The sequence below is a fragment of the Tachysurus fulvidraco genome, chromosome 4 (genome assembly GCF_022655615.1).
Source record: "Tachysurus fulvidraco isolate hzauxx_2018 chromosome 4, HZAU_PFXX_2.0, whole genome shotgun sequence".
Taxonomy (NCBI): Eukaryota; Metazoa; Chordata; class Actinopteri; order Siluriformes; family Bagridae; genus Tachysurus; species Tachysurus fulvidraco.
Genome location: NC_062521.1, coordinates 1,580,594 through 1,591,577, shown reverse-complemented (window position 1 = coordinate 1,591,577; position 10,984 = coordinate 1,580,594). Strand labels below are relative to the sequence as shown.

Here is a 10,984-nt window from a genome sequence, read left to right as displayed (position 1 = left end):
TTGTGTGTATGTTTGTGTGTGTGTGTATGTGTTTGAGTTTGTGTGTGTACGTGTGTGTGTGTGCATGTGTTTGTGTGTGTGTTTGTGAATGTATTTGTGTTTGTGTGTATGTTTGTGTGCGAGTGTGTGTGTATGTGTGTGTGTATGTGTGAGTTACAGTCATGACTCCTGAGTAAAGTGTCTTACACACCCAACTAGTAAAGTGTCTTACACGCCCAAGGAGTAAAGTGTCTCACACACCCAGGGAGTAAAGTGTCTTACACACACAAGGAGTAAAGTGTCTTACACACACAAGGAGTAAAGTGTCTGACACACCCAGGGAGTAAAGTGTCTTACACACACAAGGAGTAAAGTGTCTTACACACCCAAGGAGTAAAGTGTCTTACACACCCAACTAGTAAAGTGTCTTACACGCCCAAGGACTAAAGTGTCTCACACACCCAGGGAGTAAAGTGTCTCACACACCCAAGGAGTAAAGTGTCTTACACACCCAAGGAGTAAAGTGTATCACACACCCAAGGAGTAAAGTGTCTCACACACCCAAGGAGTAAAGTGTCTTACACACCCAACTAGTAAAGTGTCTTACACACCCATCTGTCCAAACCTCATGGCTCATGTTTTAAAGCTCAGCTCAGTCTTAATGTAATCATCTCCAGAATGTCTGAACAGAAGACTCAGGATTTCTCTCTCAGAGTCTTAAATAATGTCCCTTCAGACATAATACTGTAAGAATCAACCACAGAAAGCTTCTGAGAAAATGAGATTTTAATCCACCGCCTGCGCAGATTCACGAAGACTCGTGGGATTGTGCTGATCATTTCTCAGACGTAATCATGGCACAATGTATTTTGCTCTGGGAAAAAAAAACAAAAAACAATCCTTATCGATGCTTCGTTCTTTCAGAGACGTCGCAGATAATCTTCTATAAACGGCCATCACTCGCCGTCGTTGATGCCGGATCACGAGCCGAGGGAGAAAAAAAAGACGCAGATATTAAAGCTGTATAATGCATAAATTAGATCCGGTGCTTGGTTCTGATTGGTCAGAAGGATTTTGATGAATTTTCCATAACACTAGCTTATCGTTTCTATGGTTACGGCATACACAGGGCTTCTCTTTTGTGTGATCGTTGATGTGGTGCTGTTCTGTGTAAGGATACGTTTCCGGTGTAATTGCACGAAATCTGTAACACGACAGGATGTATTTTATTTTTCTTTTTAACTTAAGACACAATAATTTCAGTCTGACGCGAGTTTTATCTTGTTTCATGGCCATTATGTTCCCCGGCATAAATGTAACTGGAGACGGATAAAAAGTCACGTTTACGTCTCATGTTTCTTGTGTTTTATTTTTCATTACATTCTTGCTGTACGGTATTTATTCCTGATTTTATATGATATCACTGTTCACTATTTGCTAGTGTTGCCTTCAGAACCGCTTCAGACCGGTTTCATTTCCTCAGACCAGATTTCAGATCCTCTGTAGGTGTAATATCGAGTTCTCGCGTTCTCGTCTCTCGGCACATTCGTCCTGACATCTGTTCCAACTCTGCCAGATTGTTTGGCAAATCTTTGCACATTCGTCTCGACATGTCTGTTAAATCTCCGCCAGATGTCATACACCGCCTTCTTCAAATCAGCTCCGGAGACTGAGAGGCTTGTGATAAACTACCACACACACACACACACACACACACACACACACACACACACACCGGCTGAATTATTATTATTATTCATTCATTCATTTTCTACCGCTTATCAGAACCTCTCGGGTCACGGGGAGCCTGTGCCTATCTCAGGCGTCATCGGGCATCGAGGCAGGATATACCCTGGACGGAGTGCCAACCCATCACAGGGCACACACACACTCTCATTCACTCACACACACACTCACACACTACGGACAATTTTCCAGAGATGCCAATCAACCTACCATGCATGTCTTTGGACCGAGGGAGGAAACCGGAGTACCCGGAGGAAACCCCCGAGGCACGGGGAGAACATGCAAACTCCACACACACAAGGCGGGAATCGAACCCCCGACCCTGGAGGTGTGAGGCGAACATGCTAACCGCTAAGTCACCGTGCCCCCCATATTATTATTATGATTATTTATAAGGTTAAATCTACACTTCCTTTAAGGGTTCTGTACGAAGGAACCATACAAGACTCGAGAGGATCAGAATCATTTCATCGCTGATTATCTAATAATCATCCACAAAGCATTCTCTAAGAGTTCTCTGGCCTGTTAATGGATCTCGGCTTCTAAAGAACGGTTCTATTAGAAATCCCGTCTGATCGTCAAACACCTCGTGTCAGGTTCTGCAGAAAGCTTACCATCAGAGGTGGGGCTAAGTACATGTTCTTCATTAAAGAACCTTTTTCTATAACATAACCCTTATTAATACACACACTCATAGAAGAAGTGGTTCTCCGAGGGTTCCTCAAGACACCACTTTGTTCAGCAAAAGTTTTTTTAAATGTGAAGGTCTTAGGTGACGTTATGAACCTTTAAAATTCAAAGGACCCCCTTTAGCCCAAAAGCCCTTGTGAATAAATGTGTCTTTTTTTTTTTGTCCTCTTTAGGTTGTCTTCCGGAAGATCAGTGATGTAAAGAAGGAGGAGGAGGAACGTCAGCGCTCGAAGAACGAGGTTCCGCTGACCATCCCCGTGGACCACCCGGTCCGAAAACTCTTGCAGAAATTCAAACAGCAGAAGGAGCTCCGCAACCAGGAGGCTGCAGTCCAGACTGATGTGGAGAAAAACCAGCAGCAGTTTCACACGCACGGCTTCCAGCTACGTCCACACGCTCAGCTCCAACAGACGCAGACATCCGTCCCACAGAGCACGCTGCACACGGTGCAGAACGGAAGATCTAACGTAGGCTCCTGTAGCAGCGTGGTGACCATCTCGCAGATCACACCCATCCAGAACTCTCTGTCCTTCTCCAGACCTGGTGACACGATCAAACAAAACAACTGCGATGTCATGGAACTGAAGCCCGCCGGAGATCATGATCCGAGCGCGACCCGCATGAAGCTGAGCAACACTACCCTCACCAAACCGCTCGCAACCGGTCGTGGGTGGATGCGGCTGAAAAACAACATGGGCATCCCAGATTCTCCGCCACAGGAGAGCCGTAAAGAAGGGCTGAACAATGTGAAGAAATCGGCGTCTATAGAACATCTCTCGCCTGAGGTCAGAGTGCAGATCGAAGGCGTCGTTGACACCACCGGGTCCAGAAAGAACTCGCTCCGTAAAACAGACTCATGGGATAGCGGGTTGACACAAAGCGATCAGAGGCTAGATAACGTGGAAGAAGTGCAGAGTCCCATAGCGGGCGATAGCAGCTGTGGTGGAAGAGAAGGACTACCGAGGGACATGTTCTCACACCACGAGCTGTCCATTCAAACCATGCTTCAGGAGACAAGGCTGGAACTACGGGGCGAGATCCAGGCTTTGGGGTCCAGGATGGCCGTTTTGGAGGAACGAGTAGGGCAGATTCTCAGACTGCTCTCAGAACAGAATGATTCACCGGATCAGACACGTACACCTCAATCGCACAGACCCAACCCCAGACCAGGAGAACTTTTCACCGCTTCTACACCGGGGAGTCCTGATTTAGACAACGATGAAGTAACGATCTGAAACAAAGCAAAAATCAATCCTGAACCAATACGTTCCAAAGCCCTGGTCTGGAGGTGAACGAGCCAGGGTTTTTCTAGGGAGACCCCAAAAAAGTGTTGAGACCCAAACGGGTTCTAACGTGAGCACTCGACTACGGTCAGATCGGACAGAAGGAGCACTGTGTACACTTTGTTAGACAACCTTGCACAATATGTACTCTGTAAGACAGAGACCGAGAAACCACCGAGAAGCTATTTTCTGATTTATTTATTTATTTATTTTTTATTCTGCATGTGCAGCTGGGTTCTGGTTTGCCAAAGACAAAAAGCCTATCAAACGTCGATCATATCTGTACGACATCATACAGTACGTGCTTGTATATTATGCAGATGACTGCATGCCGTTCGCTTATTCACTCCGATTGTCTGGATGATATTTATTCAGAATATTGAGAATTTGGATTAAAGGTGGCGTGATGCGAGCGGAAAATAAAAGTCTTTCTATAAACGTGCCAAGAAAATGAAAATTTGTGTTGAGTTGTTGAGTAAAATTGCCATTTAGTTAGAAGAAGTTAAGAGGCTTAGTGGTTAACACGTTCGCCTCACACCTCCAGGGTTGGGGGTTCGATTCCCGCCTCTGCCTCGTGTGTGTGGAGTTTGCATGTTCTCCCGTGCCTCTGGGGTTTCCTTCGGGTACTCCGGTTTCTTCCCCCGGTCCAAAGACATGCATGGTAGGTTGATTGGCATCTCTGGAAAATTGTCCGTAGTGTGTGTGTGTGTGTGTGAATGAGAGTGTGTGTGTGTGTGCCCTGTGATGGGTTGGCACTCCGTCCAGGGTGTATCCTGCCTCGATGCCCGATGACGCCTGAGATAGACACAGGCTCCCCGTGACCCGAGACGTTCGGATAAGCGGTAGAAAATGAATGAATGAATGATGGTTAAGACGTAGATGTGTAAGGACCTTGGTGGAGTGAAGGTCCAGATAGATCAGAAAGAGGAGTACACAACACAAAGGTAAGACTGACTCACACTCTTGTGAAGGAACGGGAAACAAAAACATCCAGCAGGGGATTGAGTCCTAAATCAGACTGAAACTGATACCATTTTACTTCAAAACTCAGACGAATTCAAGCCGAGGCTGTCTTACACAGTACCAAAGCTCACAGACTCCTGTGATCGGCTAGCGGCACAGCTGTGATTGACAGGGGAGAAAGAGAGTACGCCCCTCCCACCAAAGAGCAAGACCACTTGATAATTACATGATAATTCTCAATATAATTCGTTTTTTAAATGTTTTCTGTGGTCCATCTGGCAATATGTTCTCTTTTTATTTGTTCCACCACACGTGGACGTTTCTGCAGAACTACAGCTCTGTCCATTGGCTCAGTTTTCAAAAGAAAAGAAAAATACTACAGCCAAAAATACAAGCCATGTTCGATTCGCTTCCTGTAGAATCATTCTCACAGTGCATTGGAGTTCGACGCTCTCGGATCGCACTCCGGCGAAGAGTCGGAAGAACGCACCAGAATTCTCTTCATATACTCCATTAAATGTGCCAGTCAGAGAAGATGGAAAGAATCAGTAGTGGGTCTGAATCACTTCAGGGGTGCGAAGCTAATACACGTGACCGCGATGACGATGAGCTCGCTTTACATCGAGCTGGCGACTGAATGACGTCCGAATCGGCGAGACTTCGGTGAAGAACGTGAAGTTTCTCCTCCACTGAGAGAAGCCTTGAGCGAAGAGAGTTCTTCCGATGCAGTCCTGCCCACGTTGACTCCCAGCTCAGCAGCAGTAAATGATTTTAATCTTATTTTGTACTCGGACGGTGTCGGTTTTCTTGCCGTACTTGAACGTAATCTATTTATTGTCGTTTTTCCGGTAAGGTTTAAGAGACTGGACGAGGTTTGATCCATTCGTGGTCTTTATTCTCTATCGATTACTCATCCTGGGCTTGGAGTTAACGTGTTTTACTGCACAGTTTAGTGTTTTATCTGCTCAGAAACATCTCATTTAGTTGCTGTACCTGATGCATAACGAATAAGACATGCGGTGAAAGCAGAGACCACCTTTTATCACTTTAATGTTGCGGTATGTTTGTTCCTGTTCCTGTTCCTGCTCCTGTTTCTGGTCCTGCTCCTGTTTATGTTCCTGTTCCTGCTCCTGCTTATGTTCTTGTTCATGTTCCTGGTCCTGCTCCTGCTCCTGCTCTTATTCCTGCTCCTGCTTATGTTCCTGTTCCTGCTCCTGTTCCTCCTCCTGCTCATGTTCCTGTTCATGTTCCTGCTCCTGTTCCTCCTCCTGTTCCTCCTCCTGCTCATGTTCCTGTTCATGTTCCTGCTCATGTTCCTGTTCCTGCTCCTGCTTATGTTCCTGGTCCTGTTCCTGCTCCTGTTCCTCCTCCTGCTCATGTTCCTGTTCATGTTCCTGTTCCTGCTCCTGCTTATGTTCCTGCTCCTGTTCCTGCTCCTGTTCCTCCTCCTGCTCATGTTCCTGTTCATGTTCCTACTCATGTTCCTGTTCCTGTTCCTGCCTATGTTTCCTGTTCATGTTCCTGTTCCTGCTTATGTTCCTGTTCACTGCTCCTGCTTATGTTACTGTTCATGTTCGTGTTCTTGTTCCTGCTCCTGCTCCTGCTTATGTTCCTGTTCCTGCTCCTGCTTATGTTCCTGTTCCTGTTCCTATTCCTGTTCCTATTCCTGCTCCTGCTCCTGCTCCTGTTCCTATTCCTGTTCCTGCTCCTGTTCATGTTCCTGTTCCTATTCCTGTTCCTGCTCCTGTTCATGTTCCTGCTCCTGCTCCTGCTTATGTTCCTATTCCTGTTCCTGCTCCTGCTCCTGTTCATGTTCCTGCTCCTGCTTATGTTCCTGTTCCTGCTCCTGCTCCTGTTCCTGTTCCTGCTCCTGCTCCTGCTTATGTTCCTGCTCCTGTTCCTGTTCCTGCTCCTGTTCCTGTTCCTGTTCCTGTTCCTGCTTTCACATATGCTATAGCAGCTTTAAAAATCCATCACATCACGTCACTCTCCTCTTGGTTTTCTCTTTTCTCTCTCTTGAAGTTAACAAGGCACAAAGCCAGTGGTGTTACAGAGAAACCAGCAGCTCTGAAGTATCCTGAAGATGGTGGAAAACCTCAACTTTCCCTGCAGTCTCCTTCCATCAACGCTAGAGCAACACGTCCTTACAGAAAGCTTTACCTTATCGACGATTAGTAGAAATGTTTATGAGCAGAGTCCATGTGACTCCATGAGTGGTTACTATAGAAACGGATTCGGATGAGCGCGTTGTTCTAAATCTGTGATTTGCTGCATAGAGTGAAACCAGTGGTGAGGATTTCAGTCGTTTATCACAGTCGCTCACACTGTGACTGGGTCTGTAGTAACGGTCTTGTCACGTCTTGTCACGTCCTGTCACGTCCTCTTCACGTGTCAGTGTGAGTGTCAGTCAGACCGTCTTACACTCCAGTCCTTCGTGGCTCTGTAATTTCAGTCCGTCGGGAGGACGTGACTTTTTCTCCTGTCTGATTTTACTCTATGTCCTCACTGTGAACGAGACTGTTCAGTCTCTCTCTCTCTCTCTCTCTCTCTCTCTCTCTCTCTCTCTCCTATTCTCTCTGCCCTCATTTTTCTTTTTTCTATTTATCTCTCTCACTGCAATATATTTGAACGTTTTTTTGTAATTCTTTTTCTATTTTCTCTCTCGTTTCCCTTTCTATCCTCTCTCCAGTTCTCCTCTCTCTACTGTATGTCTCTCTCTCTATCTTCTGTTTCTCCTTCATCTTGTTGTCTGTCCTTCCCATTTTTATCTTATTTACTTCTCCTCCTCCTTATCTTAGTCCTTTCTTTCCTCACTCATCATGTCCCTTTTGGAAACAATAATAATGATGATAATAATAACAATAATAACAACAAAAACAATAATAATAATAATAATAATTATTATTATTATTATTATTATTATTAATAATTATTATCATCATCATTATTGTAACTATTAATAATAATAATTATTATTGTTCTTGTTGTTGTGCACATTTTACAGTGTATATACAAATTTATAATCAGATTTTTATTATTATTTATTTTTTCATCCATCCAGATATAAAATTATTAATTATGTTCAAGCTAAAACATTTTTTGCCCCATAACTCCTACTGACCCTTTCCTGTGTAACAGTATAAATGTTTTTGCCCCATAACTCCTACTGACCCTTTCCTGTGTAACAGTATACATGTTTTTGCCCCATAACTCCTACTGACCCTTTCCTGTGTAACAGTGTACATGTTTTTGCCCCATAACTCCTACTGACCCTTTCCTGTGTAACAGTATAAATGTTTTTGCCCCATAACTCCTACTGACCCTTTCCTGTGTAACAGTATACATGTTTTTGCCCCATAACTCCTACTGACCCTTTCCTGTGTAACAGTATAAATGTTTTTGCCCCATAACTCCTACTGACCCTTTCCTGTGTAACAGTGTACATGTTTTTGCCCCATAACTCCTACTGACCCTTTCCTGTGTAACAGTATAAATGTTTTTGCCCCATAACTCCTACTGACCCTTTCCTGTGTAACAGTGTACATGTTTTTGCCCCATAACTCCTACTGCCCCTTTCCTGTGTAACATTTTTGTGTGTTATTATATTCACCTATATTTATCAGTAAGAAATCAATGGGACACATAAAGTTACTCGTCTGCTGCAGCTCGCCTTTGTCTCATTAGCACTTTAATTCAGCAGCTTCTCCCGCAGCAGACAGACGTCCCTCTCGGCTCGTAACTGAGACGAGATAGAAATTAGTTTGGAAACTCTGGGAGAAAAGTCTGGATACAGTGCAGGGGACAGGGGACAGGGGACAGGGGACAGGATGTATATCTTCATCCTGAGTTTTCAGATCTCTCTCTCTCTCTCTCTCTCTCTCTCTCTCTCTCTCTCCGTGTCTGTGCCTGTGTGTGTGTGTGTGTGTGTGTGTGTGTGTGTGTGTGTGTGTGTGTGTCTGTGCCTGTGCCTGTGTGTCTGTGCCTCTGTGTGTGTGTGTTTGTGTGTGTCTGTGCCTGTGTGTCTGTGCCTCTGTGTGTGTTTGTGCCTATGTCTGTGCCTGTGTGTGTGTCTGTGCCTGTGTGTGTGTTTGTGTGTCTGTGCCTCTGTGTGTGTTTGTGCCTATGTCTGTGCCTGTGTGTGTGTCTGTGCCTGTGTGTGTGTTTGTGTGTTTGTGCCTATGTGTGTGTTTGTGTGTGTGTGTCTGTGCCTGTGTGTGTGTGTGTGTGTGTGTGTGTCTGTGTGTTTGTGTCTGTGTGTGTGTGTGTCTGTGTGTTTGTGTCTGTGTGTGTGTTTGTCTATGCATGTGTGTGTATGTGTGTTTGTGTGTCTGTGTGTGTTTGTGTGTGTCTCTCTCTTTCTCTCTCTTTCTCTCTCTCTCTCTCTCTGTGTTTGTGTGTATCTTGCTCCCTCCCTCCCTCCCTCCCTCTCTCTCTCTCCCTCCCTCCCTCCCTCTCTCTCCCTCCCTCCCTCTTTTCCTCTCTCTCTCTCTCTCTCTCTCTCTCTCTCTCTCTCTCTCTCTCTCTGTGTGAACCATTAGCACCCAGTTGTTTTTTCTGCGATAACCAAGTTTTCCTCTCCTTCTTATCGTATCATCCCATCTATAGCTGGTGATTCTTTGTATTTAAAGCTCAGTTGCACAGAACTGATCTGACAGAAGGGTGAATTTTGTCTCCACACCTGAATACAGGCTGAGGTGCAGCAGCCAGACGTGTGAGACATTTGGACAGCTTTGAAGCAGAACTAAAAGACGTCTTGAATCGATCTAAACAACATTAAACCAGAAAAATATCCCAAAGTCAAAAATGTAAATCGATTCCCGTGTTTACTGACTGCGAGGAGCTCGTGCGGTTATTTCACACTCCGCTTCTGATTAGGAAACAGCAGCCTTCTCTTCTGTGTGAGACATTTATGAGACATTTATATGCAACACGTCCAGCGTCATGCTGCTGTAGGAAACTAAGCACTTCATGGAGCAGTGACAAGAAGCAGAGTTAAAGGCTTTATTTTATTTCTCTAAAACCACTGCAGTTTACAGAAAAGACTTTAATAATCAACAACAAATCTGTACTGAGTGAGGGAGTGAATGTGTGTGTTTGTCTGTGTGTGTGCGTGTGTGTATGCGTGTGTGTGTGTGTGTGTGCGCGTGCATTTGTGTGTATGTGTGTGTATGTATGTGCGTGTGTGTGTGTGCGTGCATGTGTGTGTATGTGTGTGTGTGTGCGCGCGCGTGTGCGTGCATGCGTGTGTGTGTGTGCGCGCGTGTGCGTGCATGCATGTGTGTGTGTGCGCGCGCATGTGCGTGCATGCGTGTGTGTGCGCGCGCGCGTGTGCGTGCATGCGTGTGTATGTGCGTGCATGCGTGTGTGTGCGCGCATGTGCGTGCATGCGTGTGTGTGTGTGCATGCGTGTGTGTGTGTGCGCGCGTGTGCGTGCATGCGCGCGTGTGTGTGCGCGCGTGTGCGTGCATGCGTGTGTGCGCACGCGTGTGTGTGTGTGTGTGTGTGTGTGTGTATGTGTATGCCCTTGTGCAAGCATGTAAATAATAAGTGGACTCTCCTGAGGAGACAGCACTGTCATGAGTGATTTGATCAGTTATATTTCCACCTAAAGCACACAGAGATGAAGCGCTGCCTGTGTTTCTGTGTCACTGTGTTTACTCGTCATCTTTTGTGATTTACTGAAGAATGTAATTAAATACCAGCTGCTGTCTGAGACACATCAGGCTCTTCTTTCTCACTAATATCACTCATTATCTCCTTCAACTTCGGGCAAGAAAACAGAGTTATTTTTAGATTTCATCAATGAGCATTCTTTTATTTTTGGACTTTAAATTCTGTTTATGTCTCTGTGTGTTTGTGTGTCTGTGTATGTGCCTGTGTCTGTGTGTTTGTGTGTCTGTGTATGTGCCTGTGTCTGTGTGTTTGTGTATCTGTGCCTGTGTCTGTGTGTCTGTGTGTTCGTTTGTGTCTGTCTGTGTGTTAGTGTGTGTGTCTGTCTGTGTTTGTGTGTGTCTGTCTGTGTTTGTGTGTGTGTCTGTGTGTGTGTCTGTGTGTGTGTCTGTGTGTGTCTTTGTGTCTGTGTGTGTGTGTGTGTGTGTGTGTGTGTGTGTGTGTGTGCGTCTGTGTGTGTGTCTGTGCCTGTGTCTTTGTGTATCTGTGCCTGTGTCTGTGTGTTTGTGTGTGTCTGTCTGTGTTTGTGTGTCTGTGTGTCTGTGTGTGTGCACGTCTGTGTGTGTGTGTCTGTGTGTGTGTCTTTGTGTCTGTGTGTGTGTGTGTGTCTTTGTGTCTGTGTGTGTGTCTGTGTGTGTGTGCGCGTCTGTGTT

The 10,984-nt window shown here is 45.4% G+C and overlaps 1 protein-coding gene across 7 annotated transcripts in view; it reads left to right on the top strand.

Moving 5' to 3' along the window:
* Window positions 1–4,155, top strand: part of kcnh5b (potassium voltage-gated channel, subfamily H (eag-related), member 5b) — a 45,973-nt gene extending 41,818 nt beyond the window's left edge. For all 7 annotated transcript variants that reach the window (XM_027166438.2, XM_047813032.1, XM_047813031.1 and 4 more), the window contains one exon: window positions 2,589–4,155. In XM_027166438.2, the coding sequence (XP_027022239.1) occupies window positions 2,589–3,650 (1,062 nt within the window). In that variant the 3' untranslated portion in view covers window positions 3,651–4,155. The remainder of the gene's footprint in view (window positions 1–2,588) is intronic.
* The last annotated feature ends 6,829 nt before the right edge of the window (window positions 4,156–10,984 follow it).